This window comes from Ranitomeya variabilis, chromosome 8 (assembly GCF_051348905.1).
Source record: "Ranitomeya variabilis isolate aRanVar5 chromosome 8, aRanVar5.hap1, whole genome shotgun sequence".
NCBI classification, from domain to species: domain Eukaryota; kingdom Metazoa; phylum Chordata; class Amphibia; order Anura; family Dendrobatidae; genus Ranitomeya; species Ranitomeya variabilis.
This window is the reverse complement of record NC_135239.1, coordinates 152,797,193-152,816,426: the sequence shown is the minus strand read 5'-3', so window position 1 is coordinate 152,816,426 and position 19,234 is coordinate 152,797,193. Positions and strand designations below refer to the sequence as shown.

The 19,234-nt window shown below is 47.3% G+C and overlaps 1 protein-coding gene across 1 annotated transcript in view; it reads left to right on the top strand.

Moving 5' to 3' along the window:
- The window catches only part of LOC143788173 (cytochrome P450 2D14-like), a 388,662-nt gene extending 370,479 nt beyond the window's left edge, over positions 1-18,183 (top strand). Inside the window, exon 9 of the mRNA XM_077277600.1 lies at positions 17,380-18,183. Coding sequence (XP_077133715.1) covers positions 17,380-17,561 — 182 coding nt within the window. The 3' untranslated portion in view covers positions 17,562-18,183. The remainder of the gene's footprint in view (positions 1-17,379) is intronic.
- The last annotated feature ends 1,051 nt before the right edge of the window (positions 18,184-19,234 follow it).

Sequence of the window (19,234 nt, the reverse complement as noted above, 5' to 3'; positions counted from 1 at the left end):
TGTGAGAGTAGGCATTGTTTATACTCCTCCCAGGTGAGCATGGCAATATTGGACCCGCTCACTCCATCTCTTGGTGCGTCCCAGAGGAAGATAACCCCCTCAGGGCTCACATCCACTGGTATGCCCTCGTTCGTTAGGCGCGGGAGTGGTGTTTCGTCAGTGGTGCGAGAAATCGCTGGGACTGGAGCGGCGGCTGGTGGTCGGTCACAGTCTGGGCGGGGAGCGGTCACTTGAGCAGGATCGGTCGGTGGGGCAGGGGCGTTTTCGGTAACTGCGTCTGATGTGGTTCCACCGATGTCGATCCGCTCCGTTGAAGAGGATGCTGGAGTCTGCTGCTGCCCGGATTGCGGTTCTTCCAGTGCAATCTTCCTGCACTGCTCGGACTTCCATTTCTTCACTGTCGTCGGTTCTGCATCTAGGAGTTGGTGGCTCGGCTCCTCCACCTGCGGATCCAAGATGTCCAGGGCCCCCAGCAGCGGCAAGTTCGGGTTCATCTCTGGTCGCTTGAGATGGTCCGGGGTCGCCTCGTCGTCATTCAGGTACCCGCTGGTCTCCATCTCTGCTCCTGGATCTGCGGCCACACAGGCACGCTGCTCCTCCATTTTTTTGGGGTGGAGCTCCTTGGTTGCTGGGCACGTCGTCATCTGGTAGCAGTAGTCGGAGGGGGCGGTCGCAACTTTTGGCGCCGCTTTCGTAGTCTCCCCCATGTTGGCACGCCCTTCTTCCTCTCCTCTCCTTGTAGCGCTGTAATGGCGGCGGTTTTGGCTGGAATTTTGGTGGCAAATGGCAATACACAGTCTTTTAGTAAATCGCAGTTCAAATACAGTTCTGGCACAGTTCTTAGGCGCACATGACCCGATTTTCAGGCTTAAGTAGATCCTGTTCATGACGCCAAAGTTGGATCGCCCCCTTAGGACAGTGGGGTACTTTGCACGGGGCCTTTCGGTTCTCAGTGGGGATGTCACAGTGGCTGACCCAGTCCGTGGCCCTAGGGATGTCCGTTGTAAATGGGGAAAGGTCTTTAAAGGGATAATGTTCGTGACGCCAACTGTGGTATTCAGTCAGGGTGACTGACGCTGCTTAGGGGTCCGCTGGGGTGAAGTAATGGCAGCTAGATGGTATACCTTCCCACAGGTGAAGTGTATCCCCAGGGCTTCCCAGTGGTGTAGATGGTGGATGGTGTGAGGCGCAGTGAAGAACGAGGACACAAGGTTGCAGTCTCTTTACCTTTTTACTGACGGCTTCAGCATCCACAGTCCAGGGTACGGACCACAGGGTAGGCAGAGTCCGGCCGGTTTGAAGGCAAATCCAGAGTCCCCTAATCCAGGTGGAAATCAGTCGCCTTCCTCTAGCACCTGGGTGTTGTAGTATCTCCCTGCTCAGCATCTCGGTAAGGTCCTCACAACTGATGTTGGTGTTCTAGATGTTATTTCTCTTTCTCTCTCCCCCTGATGGAATGGATAGGACAATCCCGTATGACTGGTGGCCTGGGGCTTTTTACTGGGAGTCTAGCACGCCCTGGCCCCCACAAGTTGCCACCGTGCTTCCTGGGTATGGGTCAGGCAGATAATATGGAATTAACTGTCCTGCCGGTCTCTGGAGCAAAGCTTGGAGACGATACTCCCTCGGGGTTCCGGCTACCAGATCCTGCGCCTCAGAAAGGAGACAGCCTTTTGCAGGGCAGAACTCCTTCTGGTTTCCTCTCCTTTTGCTATGACTTCGTTTCTCATCCTCTACAATACAATTCGCTGTTCTTGTCACTTTCTTAGAATGCTTCCGCACGTCGGGCAGGTGCAGTCCCGTGGCCTTCTGTCTAGGCCTCTGACAGGATCCCACCCCTGTCAGGGACCTCTCTGTTGTGAATTCTGTTCTCGAACTCACTCCGGTGGTTATGAATGGTACTTCGGCGAGTTCTGTCCATGGACTCCCTCTGGTGGCTGTGAGTGGAGCTGCTGGTTCTGAGGTTCCTTCCTCAGCTGACCTCGTTTAGTCCTTGGCTGGCTGCTCTATTTAACTCCACTTAGATCGTTACTTGATGCCAGCTGTCAATGTCCTAGTACTGGTTCAGTTCTCTCTTGGATCTTTCAGATGACCTGTCTACTCCAGCAAAAGCTAAGTCCCTGCTAGCTTATTTGTTTACCACTGTTTTCTTGTCCAGCTTGCTATCATGATTCTGCCTTGCTAGCTGGAAGCTCTGGGATGCAGAGTGGCACCTCCACGCCGTGAGTCGGTGTGGGGTCTCTTTTTGCACACTCTGCGTGGTTTTTTTGGTAGTTTTTTATGCTGACCGCAAAGATACCTTTTCTATCCTCAAGTCTGCTAAGTTAAGTCTGGCCTCCTTTGCTGAAACCTATTTCATTCCTGTGTTTGTGACTTCCATCTTAACTCACAGTCAATATGTGTGGGGGGGCTGCCTTTCTCTTTGGGGGAATTTCTCTGAGGCAAGTTAGGCCTTATTTTCTATCTTTAGGGGTAGTTAGCTCTTAGGCTGTGAAGAGGCGTCTAGGCAGAGTCAGGTACGCTCCACGGCTATTTCTAGTTGTTGTGATAGGATTAGGGGTTGCGGTCAGCAGAGCTCCCACTTCCTAGAGCTTGTCTTGTATTACTAGTTTGCTCATCAGGTCATTCCTAGTGCTCCTAACCACCAGGTCATCATAACAGTACAGCTGGCCCGTAAAGTGTTAATGCATCTCAATAGAGGGATAAAGGAAGTTCTGAGACCATTTTTTTTTTTTCCTCTGCAGCGTGTTTTGTTTTTCTTTTCCCCTAAATCTCTGGGTGGTTCAGGACACAGGTGTAGATATGGACATTCAAGGTCTGTCCTCTTGTGTGGATCAACTCACTGCAAGGGTACAAGGCATTCAAGATTATGTAGTTCAGAACCCGATGTTAGAACCCAGAATTCCAATTCCTGATTTGTTTTCTGGGGATAGATCTAAGTTCCTGAATTTCAAAAATAATTGTAGACTTTTTTTGCTTTGAAACCCCGCTCCTCTGGTGACCCCATTCAGCAAGTAAAAATCATTATTTCTTTGCTACGTGGCGACCCTCAAGACTGGGCATTTTCCCTTGCGCCAGGAGATCCTGCATTGCGTAATGTAGATGCGTTTTTTCTGGCGCTTGGGTTGCTTTATTATGAACCAGATTCAGTGGATCAGGCAGAGAAAATCTTGCTGGCTTTGTGTCAGGGTCAGGATGAAGCGGAGGTATATTGTCAGAAGTTTAGAAAGTGGTCTGTGCTTACTCAGTGGAATGAGTGTGCCTTGGCGGCAATTTTCAGAAAGGGTCTTTCTGAAGCCCTTAAGGATGTTATGGTGGGTTTCCCCACGCCTGCTGGTCTGAATGAGTCTTTGTCCTTGGCCATTCAGATCGATCGACGCTTACGTGAGCGCAAAACTGTGCACCATTTGGCGGTATCTTCTGAGCAGAGGCCTGAGCCTATGCAATGTGATAGGACCTTGACCCGAGCTGAACGGCAAGAATACAGACGTCAGAATGGGCTGTGTTTTTACTGTGGTGACTCCACTCATGCTATCTCTGATTGTCCTAAACGCACTAAGCGGTTCGCTAGGTCTGCCACCATTGGTACGGTACAGCCAAAATTTCTTTTGTCCGTTACTCTGATTTGCTCTTTATCATCCTATTCTGTTATGGCATTTGTGGATTCAGGCGCTGCCCTGAATTTGATGGACTTGGAGTTTGCCAGGCGCTGTGGTTTTTTTCTTGGAGCCTTTACAGTATCCTATTCCATTGAGAGGAATTGATGCTACGCCTTTGGCCAAGAATAAGCCTCAGTACTGGACTCAATTGACCATGTGCATGGCTCCTGCACATCAGGAGGATGTTCGCTTTTTGGTGTTGCATAATCTGCATGATGTGGTTGTTTTGGGTTTGCTATGGCTACAGGTCCATAATCCAGTATTGGATTGGAAATCAATGTCTGTATCTAGTTGGGGTTGTCAAGGGGTACATGGGGATGTCCCATTGTTGTCAATTTCGTCTTCCCATCCTTCTGAAGTCCCTGAGTTCTTGTCAGATTACCGGGATGTATTTGATGAGCCCAAATCCAGTTCCCTACCTCCTCATAGGGATTGTGATTGTGCTATTAATTTGATTCCCGGTAGTAAGTTTCCGAAGGGCCGACTGTTCAATTTATCTGTGCCAGAACACGCCGCTATGCGGAGTTATGTAAAGGAGTCCTTGGAGAAAGGGCATATTCGCCCGTCGTCGTCACCGTTGGGAGCAGGGTTCTTTTTTGTGGCCAAGAAGGATGGTTCTCTGAGACCTTGTATAGATTACCGCCTTCTCAATAAAATTACCGTCAAATTTCAGTACCCTTTGCCGCTACTGTCTGATTTGTTTGCTCGGATTAAGGGGGCTAGCTGGTTCACTAAGATAGATCTTCGAGGGGCGTATAATCTTGTGCGTATTAAACAGGGCGACGAATGGAAAACAGCATTTAATACGCCCGAGGGCCATTTTGAGTACCTGGTGATGCCATTCGGGCTCTCTAATGCTCCATCTGTGTTTCAGTCCTTTATGCATGACATCTTCCGAAAGTACCTGGATCGATTCATGATTGTATATTTGGATGATATTTTGGTCTTTTCGGACGATTGGGAGTCTCATGTGAAGCAGGTCAGAATGGTGTTCCAGATCCTTCGTGCTAATTCCTTGTTTGTGAAGGGGTCTAAATGTCTCTTTGGAGTTCAGAAGGTTTCATTTTTGGGCTTAATTTTTTCCCCTTCTACTATCGAGATGGATCCTGTTAAAGTTCAGGCCATTTATGATTGGACTCAGCCTACTTCTGTGAAGAGCCTTCAGAAATTCCTGGGCTTTACTAATTTTTACCGTCGCTTCATCGCTAATTTTTCTAGTGTTGTTAAACCATTGACTGATTTAACCAAGAAAGGTGCGGATGTGGTCAATTGGTCCTCTTCGGCCGTTGAGGCTTTTCAGGAGTTGAAGCGTCGTTTTTCTTCTGCCCCTGTGTTGTGTCAGCCAGATGTTTCGCTCCCGTTTCAGGTCGAGGTGGATGCTTCTGAGATTGGAGCAGGGGCTGTTCTATCTCAAAGAAGTTCTGATGGCTCGGTGATGAAGCCATGTGCTTTCTTTTCTAGAAAGTTTTCACCTGCTGAGCGCAATTATGATGTGGGCAATCGAGAGTTGTTGGCTATGAAGTGGGTGTTCGAGGAGTGGCGACATTGGCTTGAAGGAGCCAAGAATCGTGTGGTGGTCTTGACGGATTACAAGAATCTGACTTATCTCGAGTCTGCCAAGCGGTTGAATCCTAGACAGGCTCGATGGTCGCTGTTTTTCTCCCGCTTCGATTTTGTGGTTTCGTACCTTCCGGGTTCTAAGAATGTGAAGGCTGATGCCCTTTCAAGGAGTTTTGTGCCTGATTCTCCGGGAGTTCCTGAGCCGGCTGGTATTCTCAAAGAGGGGGTAATTTTGTCTGCCATCTCCCCTGATTTGCGGCGGGTGCTGCAGGAGTTTCAGGCTGATAGACCTGACCGTTGCCCAGCGGAGAAACTGTTTGTCCCTGATAGATGGACTAGTAGAGTTATCTCTGAGGTTCATTGTTCGGTGTTGGCTGGTCATCCTGGAATCTTTGGTACCAGGGATTTGGTAGCTAGATCCTTTTGGTGGCCTTCCTTGTCACGGGATGTGCGTTCTTTTGTGCAGTCCTGTGGGACTTGTGCTCGGGCTAAGCCCTCCAGTTCTCGTGCCAGTGGGTTGCTTTTGCCCTTGCCGGTCCCGAAAATGCCCTGGACGCATATTTCCATGGATTTTATTTCAGATCTCCCTGTCTCTCAAAGGATGTCGGTTATCTGGGTGGTTTGTGATCGCTTCTCTAAGATGGTCCATTTGGTACCTTTGCCTAAATTGCCTTCCTCCTCTGATTTGGTTCCATTGTTTTTCCAGCACGTGGTTCGTTTACATGGTATTCCGGAGAACATCGTGTCGGACAGAGGTTCCCAGTTTGTTTCGAGGTTTTGGCGGTCCTTTTGTGCTAAGATGGGCATTGATTTGTCTTTTTCTTCAGCTTTCCATCCTCAGACAAATGGCCAAACCGAACGAACCAATCAGACTTTGGAGACATATCTGAGATGCTTTGTTTCTGCTGATCAGGATGATTGGGTGTCCTTCTTGCCTTTGGCTGAGTTCGCCCTTAATAATCGGGCCAGCTCGGCCACTTTGGTTTCGCCTTTTTTCTGTAATTCTGGTGTCCACCCTCGTTTTTCTTCAGGACAGGTTGAGCCTTCGGACTGTCCTGGTGTGGATTCTGTGGTGGACAGCTTGCAGCAGATTTGGACTCACGTGGTGGACAATTTCTAGTATAGAAAAGTAGGAGACAAAAAAAGCACAAATAGGGTCTTATCCTTAGGATTGCTTCTAATCAATTATGAGAGAACTGCTCACCTGGTGGTACACAGTAAAGGCGTGTAGTTTGTCAGCTGCTGCAGATCCACAGGTCGGCGCTGCAACCTCTTAGAGACGTTTTGACGTGGTGGACAATTTGACATTGTCCCAGGAGAAGGCTCAACGTTTCGCTAACCGCCGTTGCTGTGTTGGTCCCCGACTTCGTGTTGGGGATTTGGTTTGGTTATCGTCTCGTTATGTTCCTATGAAGGTTTCGTCTCCTAAGTTTAAGCCTCGTTTCATTGGTCCTTATAAGATTTCTAAAATTCTTAATCCTGTGTCATTTCGTTTGGACCTTCCAGCTTCTTTCGCCATCCATAATGTGTTCCATAGGTCGTTGTTGCGGAGATATGTGGCTCCTATGGTTCCCTCCGTCGACCCTCCTGCCCCGGTGTTGGTTGAGGGGGAGTTGGAGTATGTGGTGGAGAAGATTTTAGACTCTCGTATTTCGAGACGGAAACTTCAGTACCTAGTCAAGTGGAAAGCTTATGGTCAGGAGGATAATTCCTGGGTGGTTGCCTCTGATGTTCATGCCGCCGATCTTGTTTGTGCCTTTCATTTGGCTCGTCCTGATCGGCCTGGGGGCTCTGGTGAGGGTTCGGTGACCCCTCCTCAAGGGGGGGTACTGTTGTGAATTCTGTTCTCGAACTCCCTCCGGTGGTTATGAATGGTACTTCGGCGAGTTCTGTCCATGGACTCCCTCTGGTGGCTGTGAGTGGAGCTGCTGGTTCTGAGGTTCCTTCCTCAGCTGACCTCGTTTAGTCCTTGGCTGGCTGCTCTATTTAACTCCACTTAGATCGTTACTTGATGCCATCTGTTAATGTCCTAGTACTGGTTCAGTTCTCTCTTGGATCTTTCAGATGACCTGTCGACTCCAGCAAAAGCTAAGTCCCTGCTAGCTTATTTGTTTACCACTGTTTTCTTGTCCAGCTTGCTATCATGATTCTGCCTTGCTAGCTGGAAGCTCTGGGATGCAGAGTGGCACCTCCACGCCGTGAGTCGGTGTGGGGTCTCTTTTTGCACACTCTGCGTGTTTTTTTTGGTAGTTTTTTATGCTGACCGCAAATATACCTTTTCTGTTGTGAATTTACTTTTTGGCTCCCTCTAGTGGCTACTAGTGATTTGACTCTGGGTTTGTCAGTCATTCCTTTTATGCTCACCTGGGTCGTTAGGTCAGGGGTGTTGCTATATAAGCTCCCTGGACCTTCAGTTCAATGCCTGGCAACGTTGATATCAGAGCTAATCTGTATTGCTCTGGTCTACTGATCCTGGTTCCTGCTTGATTAAGCTAAGTCTGCTTTTTTGCTTTTTGCTATTCGTTATTGTTTGCATTTTTTGTCCAGCTTGTATATTATCTGTATCCTGACCTTGCTGGAAGCTCTAGGGCGGCTGGTGTTCTCCCCCCGGGCCGTTAGACGGTTCGGGGGTTCTTGAATCTCCAGCGTGGATTTTTGATAGGGTTTTTGTTGACCATATAAGTTATCTTACTATATTCTGCTATTAGTAAGTGGGCCTCTCTGTGCTAAACCTAGTTCATCTCTGTGTTTGTCATTTCCTCTTACCTCACCGTTATTATTTGTGGGGGGCTTGTATCCTACTTTTGGGGTCCTTTCTCTGGAGGCAAGAGAGGTCTTTGTTTTCCTCTTCTAGGGGTAGTTAGCTCTCCGGCTGGCGCGAGACATCTAGCGACCAACGTAGGCATGTTCCCCGGCTACTTCTAGGGTTGGCGTTAGGAGTAGATATATGGTCAACCCAGTTACCACTGCCCTATGAGCTGGATTTTTGTACTTTGCAGACTTGCTGATATCTCTGAGACCCTCGCCATTGGGGTCATAACAGTTTGCCAGGCCAGTACTAAATGTTAAATGCATTGCAGAAGTGGGATTATAAGAAAGAAAGTTCTGAGTTTTTTTTTCTCTCTCTCATTTTTTTTTTTTCTTTTCCCCTTTACCTTTGAGTGGCTTGTGATTGCTGCAGACATGAATGTCCAAACCTTGATTACAAGTGTGGACCAGCTTGCTGCTCGTGTGCAGGGCATACAAGATTATGTTACCAGAAATCCTATGTCAGAACCTAAGATACCGATTCCTGAACTGTTTTCCGGAGACCGATTTAAGTTTAGAAATTTCAGGAATAATTGTAAATTGTTTTTGTCCCTGAGACCCTGTTCCTCTGGAGACTCCGCTCAGCAAGTGAAAATTGTTATTTCTTTTTTACGGGGCGACCCTCAGGATTGGGCTTTCTCGCTGGCGCCAGGAGATCCGGCATTGGCTGATATTGATGCGTTTTTTCTGGCGCTCGGTTTGCTTTATGAGGAACCCAATCTTGAGATTCAGGCAGAAAAAGCCTTGCTGGCTATGTCTCAGGGCCAGGACGAGGCTGAGGTGTATTGCCAAAAATTTCGGAAATGGTCCGTGCTGACCCAGTGGAACGAGTGTGCATTGGCTGCAAATTTTAGAAATGGCCTTTCTGAAGCCATTAAGAATGTGATGGTGGGTTTTCCCATTCCCACAGGTCTGAATGATTCCATGGCCCTGGCGATTCAAATTGACCGGCGGTTGCGGGAGCGCAAAACCGCAAATTCCCTCATGGTGTTATCTGAACAGGCACCTGATTTAATGCAATGTGATAGAATCCTGACTAGAAATGAGCGGAAAATTCATAGACGCCAGAATGGCTTGTGTTACTACTGTGGTGATTCTGCACATGTTATCTCAGCATGCTCTAAGCGTCTTACTAAGGTTGTTAGTCCTGTCGCCATTGGTAATTTGCAACCTAAGTTCATTCTATCTGTAACTTTGATTTGCTCACTGTCATCGTATCCTGTCGTGGCATTTGTAGATTCAGGTGCTGCCCTGAGTCTTATGGATCTGTCATTTGCCAAGCGTTGCGGTTTTGTTCTTGAGCCATTAGAAAATCCTATCCCTCTTAGGGGTATTGACGCTACGCCATTGGCAGAAAATAAGCCGCAGTTTTGGACACAGGTTACCATGTGCATGACTCCTGAACATCGGGAGGTGATACCTTTTCTTGTTCTGCATAAGATGCATGATTTGGTTGTTTTGGGGTTGCCATGGTTACAGACCCATAATCCAGTCTTGGACTGGAAGGCAATGTCAGTGTCAAGTTGGGGCTGTCATGGAATTCATGGAGATTCCCTGCCCGTGTCTATTGCTACTTCTACGCCTTCGGAAGTTCCGGCGTATTTGTCTGATTATCAGGATGTCTTCAGCGAGTCTAGGTCAAGTGCATTGCCTCCTCATAGGGAATGTGACTGTGCAATAGATTTGATTCCAGGCAGTAAGTTTCCTAAGGGAAGACTGTTTAATCTGTCGGTACCTGAACATACCGCGATGCATTCATATATCAAGGAGTCTCTGGAGAAGGGGCATATCCATCCTTCTTCTTCCCCTCTTGGTGCGGGATTCTTTTTTGTGGCTAAAAAGGACGGATCTTTGAGGCCTTGTATTGACTATCGGCTTTTGAATAAGATCACTGTCAAATTTCAGTATCCTTTGCCGTTGTTGTCAGACTTGTTTGCCCGGATTAAAGGTGCCAAGTGGTTCACCAAGATAGACCTTCGTGGTGCGTACAACCTTGTGCGCATTAAGCAAGGAGATGAATGGAAAACCGCATTCAATACGCCCGAAGGTCATTTTGAGTACTTGGTGATGCCATTTGGGCTCTCTAATGCACCTTCAGTTTTTCAGTCCTTTATGCATGACATTTTCCGGAAGTATCTGGATAAATTTTAGATCGTTTATCTGGATGATATTCTGGTTTTTTCTGATGATTGGGACTCGCATGTGGAACAGGTCAGGATGGTTTTCAAGATTTTGCGTGAAAATTCTTTGTTTGTTAAAGGCTCAAAGTGTCTCTTTGGTGTACAGAAGGTTCCCTTTTTAGGGTTCATTTTTTCCCCTTCTGCTGTGGAGATGGACCCAGTCAAGGTTCGAGCTATTCATGATTGGACTCAACCCTCGTCAGTTAAGAGTCTTCAGAAGTTCTTGGGTTTTGCTAACTTCTACCGTCGTTTTATCGCTAATTTTTCTAGCGTTGTTAAACCGTTGACGGATATGACCAAGAAAGGCTCTGATGTGGCTAACTGGGCTCCTGCTGCCGTGGAGGCTTTCCAGGAGTTGAAGCGCCGGTTTACTTCAGCGCCTGTTTTGTGCCAGCCTGATGTCTCACTTCCCTTTCAGGTTGAAGTGGATGCTTCGGAGATTGGGGCAGGGGCCGTTTTGTCGCAGAGAGGCCCTGGTTGCTCTACTATGAGACCTTGTGCCTTTTTCTCTAGGAAGTTTTCGCCGGCAGAGCGAAATTATGATGTGGGCAATCGGGAGTTGTTGGCCATGAAGTGGGCATTTGAGGAGTGGCGTCATTGGCTCGAGGGTGCTAAGCATCGTGTGGTGGTCTTGACTGATCACAAAAATCTGATGTACCTCGAGTCTGCTAAACGCCTGAATCCTAGACAGGCCCGCTGGTCATTGTTTTTCTCCCGTTTTGACTTTGTGGTTTCGTATTTACCAGGTTCTAAGAATGTCAAGGCCGATGCTCTGTCTAGGAGCTTTGTGCCTGATGCTCCTGGAGTCGCTGAACCTGTGGGTATTCTTAAGGAAGGAGTTATCCTGTCAGCTATTTCTCCAGATCTGCGACGTGTGTTGCAGAGATTTCAGGCTGGTAGGCCTAACTCTTGTCCACCTGACAGATTGTTTGTGCCTGCTAAATGGACCAGCAGAGTCATTTCCGAGGTTCATTCCTCAGTGTTGGCAGGGCACCCGGGAATTTTCGGCACCAGAGATCTGGTGGCCAGGTCCTTTTGGTGGCCTTCCTTGTCAAGAGATGTGCGGTCATTTGTGCAGTCCTGTGGTACTTGTGCTCGAGCTAAGCCTTGCTGTTCTCGTGCCAGCGGGTTGCTCTTGCCCTTGCCTGTCCCGAAGAGACCTTGGACACACATCTCTATGGATTTCATTTTGGATCTTCCGGTGTCTCAGGGCATGTCTGTCATCTGGGTGATATGTGATCGTTTCTCCAAGATGGTCCATCTGGTTCCTTTGCCCAAACTGCCTTCCTCTTCTGATCTGGTTCCTGTGTTCTTCCAGAACGTGGTTCGTTTGCACGGCATTCCTGAGAATATTGTGTCGGACAGAGGATCCCAGTTTGTTTCCAGGTTCTGGTGATCCTTTTGTGGTAGGATGGGCATAGATTTGTCGTTTTCGTCCGCTTTTCATCCACAGACTAACGGACAAACGGAACGAACTAATCAGACTCTGGAGGCGTATTTGAGGTGTTTTGTCTCTTCTGATCAGGATGATTGGGTGACCTTCTTGCCGTTGGCTGAATTTGCCCTTAATAATCGGGCTAGTTCTGCCACCTTGGTTTCGCCATTTTTCTGCAACTCTGGTTTCCACCCTCGTTTTTCCTCGGGACATGTGGAGCCTTCTGACTGTCCTGGGGTGGATTCTGTGGTGGATAGGTTGCAGCGGATCTGGAATCATGTGGTGGACAACTTGAAGTTGTCACAGGAGAAGGCTCAGCGTTTTGCCAACCGCCGCCGCGGTGTGGGTCCCCGACTTCGTGTTGGGGATTTGGTATGGCTGTCTTCTCGATTTGTTCCTATGAAGGTCTCCTCTCCCAAATTTAAGCCTCGATTCATTGGTCCTTACAAGATATTGGAGATCCTTAATCCTGTATCCTTTCGCCTGGATCTTCCGGTGTCGTTTGCCATTCACAACGTATTTCATAGGTCCTTGTTGCGGCGGTACGTTGTGCCTGTGGTTCCTTCTGCTGAGCCTCCTGCTCCGGTGTTGGTTGAGGGCGAGTTGGAGTACGTGGTGGAGAAGATCTTAGATTCTCGTCTCTCCAGGCGGAGGCTTCAGTACCTGGTCAAGTGGAAGGGCTATGGTCAGGAGGATAATTCCTGGGTGGTCGCCTCTGATGTGCATGCTGCCGATTTAGTTCGTGCCTTTCACGCCGCTCATCCTGATCGCCCTGGTGGTCTTGGTGAGGGTTCGGTGACCCCTCACTAAGGGGGGGGGTACTGTTGTGAATTTACTTTTTGGCTCCCTCTAGTGGCTACTAGTGATTTGACTCTGGGTTTGTCAGTCATTCCTTTTATGCTCACCTGGGTCGTTAGGTCAGGGGTGTTGCTATATAAGCTCCCTGGACCTTCAGTTCAATGCCTGGCAACGTTGATATCAGAGCTAATCTGTATTGCTCTGGTCTACTGATCCTGGTTCCTGCTTGATTAAGCTAAGTCTGCTTTTTTGCTTTTTGCTATTCGTTATTGTTTGCATTTTTTGTCCAGCTTGTATATTATCTGTATCCTGACCTTGCTGGAAGCTCTAGGGCGGCTGGTGTTCTCCCCCCGGGCCGTTAGACGGTTCGGGGGTTCTTGAATCTCCAGCGTGGATTTTTGATAGGGTTTTTGTTGACCATATAAGTTATCTTACTATATTCTGCTATTAGTAAGTGGGCCTCTCTGTGCTAAACCTAGTTCATCTCTGTGTTTGTCATTTCCTCTTACCTCACCGTTATTATTTGTGGGGGGCTTGTATCCTACTTTGGGGGTCCTTTCTCTGGAGGCAAGAGAGGTCTTTGTTTTCCTCTTCTAGGGGTAGTTAGCTCTCCGGCTGGCGCGAGACATCTAGCGACCAACGTAGGCATGTTCCCCGGCTACTTCTAGGGTTGGCGTTAGGAGTAGATATATGGTCAACCCAGTTACCACTGCCCTATGAGCTGGATTTTTGTACTTTGCAGACTTGCTGATATCTCTGAGACCCTCGCCATTTTGGTCATAACACTTTTCTATCCTCAAGTCTGTTTAGTTAAGTCTGGCCTCCTTTGCTGAAACCTATTTCATTCCTGTGTTTGTGACTTCCATCTTAACTCACAGTCAATATGTGTGGGGGGCTGCCTTTCTCTTTGGGGGAATTTCTCTGAGGCAAGTTAGGCCTTATTTTCTATCTTTAGGGGTAGTTAGCTCTTAGGCTGTGAAGAGGCGTCTAGGCAGAGTCAGGTACCCTCCACGGCTATTTCTAGTTGTTGTGATAGGATTAGGGGTTGCGGTCAGCAGAGCTCCCACTTCTCAGAGCTTGTCCTGTATTACTAGTTTGCTCATCAGGTCATTACTAGTGCTCCTAACCACCAGGTCATCATAACACCTCTCTGTCTGCAGCTCTTAGATGTTTCTCCTTCCCCTCTGGCTGCCTGACAGGTGCTGCCTGGGTGAAGCCCAGTCAGCTTCTGCCTAACTTCCTATCCAGACCACCAGTTTTACCTAATTGTGAAGAGTGCCCTAATAAATAGGAGCATAGCTCCCCCTGGTGGACAGGAGTGTGAAGAGTGTTGTGTGGTTTGTGATACCTGGTAAGAAGATCTCCTTTATTGCCTTCAAATGTAACATCACTCCCCCTGGTGGAAGAATAACATTACTGCAACGACCAGGACCCTGGGGCGCTGCAAATATGCTTCGCAGAGCTATTCAGGTGACAACCTTACACATATTGGAACATGGTTATTGGCAAGCTAAGGCCTTTACCTGAGCTCTATAGCACTGTCCGTCACCTGAGAAATACACACCATAGACCTTGTCACTCTGTGAGACATATCCTGTGATTACTTCATTGTTGCTCAAAAGCATGCAAAAGATACATTCTGCCTGGTTGTGTAGTTTCCAGAAGAAGTGAATAGGCTTGTGCAGATTGGACAAGGGCAATCCTATGTCCTTCCCACGAGGAGGCTGATTCCAAGTAAAATGAAGCTCGTACATGTTCCTGACATAGTTTTCAGGCCAGACAGACTGACCACAATATAGGCCCTTGCTTGCATACACTATGTTCAAAAGTTAATTCTAATGCTTTTGTTGTGTGGTATAATCCAATTTGCTGACATTCAACATTCAGCTCCCCCAACTCCTGTATTATATTCATCTTACAGCAGCTTCACCCACTACGAGAGTGGCTCGATTGGGATCCGGTGGCCAAAATGAATTGTGGAGCTCACAAAACACAGGTTTCATGGCACCTGCTGGCCTTCTGAAAATGTGAAGCGAGTGCCGCATAATTGAGTCACCCCAGGAGGGCAGTCGGGTACTTGGTACTGGGTCCGGTCTTAAAGGGGACATCACGGTGCCTGTGACCCGGTCCGTGGCCCTGAGACTCAATTAAAGGGGAAAGGTCTTTTAAGGGAAAAATGTCTATAAGTCTGTTGTGACGCCACCTGTGGTGTTCGGTCAATAGTGGGACCGACGCTGCGTTAAAGGGGTCCTCTGGAGGATGTTGTTTCAGCACTGATGGTACACTTCCCACAGGTGAAGCGGGATCCCCAGGGGTCCTACCATGTATGGCGATGATGTCATATGCCGGTAAATAAACAAAGGACACAATTTGTAAGTCTTTACCTGGTTTACTGTAGTTAGTTATACACAGTCCAGGGTACCAGGCACGGGTGATGGTATGGCCCGGCCGGCTCAGAGGCAATGGAGCAATCCCTTTTCCAGTTGAGGTCTGTGAGCCTTTCCAACTTGTGCCGTTATATGTGTAGTCCCTGCTGCCTGAATCTTTCTGCAGGGTCCTCTGTTTCCCCCCTGTCCTGGGACAGGTACCTGCACGATGGGCAGCTTGAGCCTTTTTATAGGGACTCTATCATGCCCCGGGCTCCTTAAGTGCTGCTGCGTATCAGGTGTGGTATGGGCCAATCACATAAAGTTCTTAGTCCTCCGGTTCAGCCAAGTGTCCTACTAAGGTCTCCGGCTCCCGGTACTGCACTTCGACTCTGAGGGTGCCCGGACACAGTTCCCCTCTGAGCCCTGTTCCACTCCTGCACTCCTTTCCTCTCAAGCTCCTCCACATTCAACCCCTCAGGTTGTTCCTCCTTTCAGAGGCTGCAGCTCCCACGTGGCTGCCAGGCCTCTCTGTCTGTCCCAGACGTCCTGCTTACTTCGTGTCTCTCTCTAACTGGCTAACTCCTCCTCCAGACCAGGACATATATCCATATTTGAGGGAAGCTCCCCTGAATAAGGGTCTTGAGCTCCCCCTCCTGGCCTGGATTCAGAATGTGTTGTATGTGGGTGCATTACCTGGTGAAGAGAATTCCATTGCCTCTAAGCATGACATTACTCTCCCCGAAGGGAAAGCAACATCACTGTAACAACCTGTTACCTGGGGTGTTAAATAATAACATGGCAGTGGACATGATGGTGGTAGCGGGCGAAGCCCAAAATTCAAATGGGCATGTTTTAGCTGGCATTCCGAAGTGATGATGAAAATGTATTCCACTATCTGGCTAACAATTTTGCATGAGGAAGGTACCTCCCAAATGTAGTAGTGAGAGCCTTCCCAAATGAAAATGAAATGAAAAACTAAAGCCAAATCGCTTTGTGTGTACATAGGGTAAAGGGTAGGTATATGTATATATATATATATATATATATATATATATATATATATATGTATGTATTTTTTTTGTTTTTTTGTTATATACATGTAATTAGCATTTTTTCCTTTAAAAAAAAATAGGTTTGTTTTGATAAGATTTCTTATAAATCCGTAAAACCAGCGCAATTGTCTGACAACATTATTCCCAAATACCATATGTGAGTCAGAAGGACATACAGGTGTGGTGCCCCTGAAGGTCCAGATGCCACAGAGGTACTGCATCTCAGCCAGAGGTGTAGCATCCAAACTCTCTGGTAAGAAGGGAACTTTATACAGAACTCTAACACTCGCACCCAAAAGATATCAGTTTAGAAGGGGCATCTGGGTGAACCCTAAGGGAGGATGACCTCATCCCAGTCTGGATGGGAAAGGGTGTTGGGGAGTGGGTGGAGAAGGTAGGGAAAAGGGGAGGAGCTAATCAGGCGGGAAGGAGTGTGTGAGAGCAGTTGGTCCTGAGAGACCAAAGTAGAAGGAAGTCTGAGGAGTGGGATAAAGGAAGTGTAGCTGGACAGACATGCAGGTCTGCAGCTCCTGAAAGAGAAAGAGCAAGAGAATTGAAAGGGAGAGGAATCTCCCAAAAAGAAGGGGTTCCATGGACACGGGAAGTGTGGATTCCACCCGTGGTACCCATTTCCAGGCTAACCAGTGTCAGTGGAGAGACCAGGCTGCAGTAGGGGATCCGGCCCCTGAATTAGTTGGAACACTGCAGGCTCCAGATAAGAATCCGGAGGCTGCTGTGATTGCAGGTGCAGCAGGCACCTTTGCACCTACTCGCCGAAAAGGTGAACACATAGGGTCCAGGGGACAGAGAATACGTCGCCCGATAAGGCCCGCGTTCACTGGCTTGGGACACCGGGTGGAGAGGCAATAGCCAGCGCAGAAATACGGCCAGGAGAGGCTTATATATAAGAGGAGTTCTGGACAGGTGCCCGACTTGCCAGAGAGTTTCCTGGACTTCTTACCTGGAGGAGAAGCACCTCAGCTGGGGGCCCGAACTGTAAGTAAAACTGTGAAAACTGCAACATACTGTGTCCTTCCCTTGGCTCTGCTTGAAAGGCAAGCTAGTGCGTGCCACTCCTTTATGGCTGTCAGCCCTGTATGTCAGACAGCAGGGGATATCACAGTACTTGTGAATCCCAATACACTAGCACTTTACCTGACTCTTACTGTGATTGTCTTAATCATGTGATTTAAAAAAATCTGAGGCCATTTTGACAACCAAAATAATGTGGTTTGTGTATTTATTCCAGTGTCTAGGTTTACTGTACTATGGTTGTTTTAAGGTGGAGTGGGGGTCCATCCCATATCCAAAAGCCAAGCTCTGTGCACACAGCTAATGCAGGAGCTACAGACTTCAGAGTAGTATTTTGATCAGTGGGAAGTCTCAGGTCCCGTACCCACACCAATTGTGTATGACAGTTACACGTAAAGATACCTAAACTGTGTCTCTTTTTCTGTCCATCCAATTTGATTGAACTGCAATATGTGGTAATATGCAAAAATTCTTTTTCTCTTGTAGGTCGGAGGGTTTGCTTGGGAGAACAACTTGCCAGGATGGAATTCTTCCTGTTTTTTACCACATTTTTACAGCAACTTACTTTTGAAATTCCAAATGACCAACCTCGCCCAAGAGAAGATCCTATCTTTGCACTTGGACTAATTCCTCGCCCCTACAATATTCATGTTGTAACTAGGGTGTAACTTTAAAATTACAGAGCGATTTGATTTATTTTATACTATACCTGCCTCTTTAATTTCCTATGATCAATATTAACTAAACAACCAACATTATATATTTCTATCCACTTTAGCCTCTATAGCTCTTCATGAAAATAGTGTTTAACTTTATAATCATTGTTATGCTGTAAAAGCTGAGAGTGAAGCAGACTAACGTCAAGAAAGATAAATAAGCGAGACCATCTTACACGTCATAACCACGTGTGGATCAGCTTGGCCTTGAGCACTGTCGGTGGGGGTTGAGAGAGAATGATGTAGTGGCTACACTCACAGTCAGGGCCCAAATCAAGTAACTATTTAGGAATGTACATCGTGATGTGGGCAGTTCCTCGCAAAGATGGAGGTGGAAGCCATTTAACCACTTCATGACCTTGGGATTTTCCGTTTTTCCGTGTTTGAGTTTTCGCTCCCCTCCTTCCCAGCGCCATAATTTTTTTATTTTTCCATCAATATGGCCATGTGAGGGCTCATTTTGTGTGGGACGAGTTGTACTTTTGAACGACCTCATTGGTTTTACCATGTTGTGTACTAGAAAATTGGAAAAAAAATTCCAAATGCGGTGAAATTGCAAATAAAGTGCAATCCCATGTGTGTTTTTTGTTTGCCTTTCTTGCTAGGTTCACTAAATGCTAAAACTGACCTGATATTATGATTCTCCAGGTCATTACGAGTTCATAGACCAAACATGTCTAGGTTATTTTTTATAAAAATGAAAAATAAAATTCCAAACTTTGCTAAAAAAAAAATAAATTGTGCCATTTTCCGATACCCGTAGCGTCTCCATTTTCCGTGTTCTGTGGTTGGGTGAGGGCTTATTTTTTGCGTGCCGAGCTGACATTTTTAGTGATACCATTTTGGTGCAGATCCGTTCTTTTGTTCGCCCGTTATTTCATTTTAATGAAATGTCGCGGCAACCAAAAAAACGTAATTTTGGCATCTCTAATTTTTTTCTCTCTACGCCGTTTAGTGATCAGGTTAATCCTTTTTTTTATTGATAGATCGGGCGATTCTGAACACGGCGATACCAAATATGTATAGATTTTATTTTTATTGTTTTATTTTGAATGGGGAGAAAGGGGGGTGATTTAAACTTTTATTTTTTTTTATATATTTCATATTTTTTTAAACATTTTTTTACAACTTTTGCCATGCTTCAATAGCCTCCATGGGAGGCTAAAAGCTGGCATAGCCAGATCACTGCTATGTAGCTGAATTACAGGCTTGCTACGAGCGCTGACCACAGGGTGGCGCTCACAGCAAGCCAGCATCAGTAACCATAGAGGTCTCAAGGAGACCTCTGGTTACTATGCCGACACATCGCTGACCCCCAATCATGTGACGGGGGTCGGCGATGAGCGCATTTCCGACCGCGCGGCTGTAAGCGGTAGTTAAATGCCACTGTCAGCGTTTGACTAGTTAATAGCGCTATTGCGCACACATGTCAGCTGTTCAAAACAGCTGACATGTCGCGGCTTTGATGTGGGCTCACCGCCGGAGCCCACATCAAAGCAGGGTTTAATTAGAGATGAGCGAGCACTAAGATGCTCAGTGCTCGTTGATCAAACCGAGCTATTTCTAATACTCGAATTCTCATTTTGAGTAATGAGTAGTGTTGAGCATTCCGATACCGCAAGTAT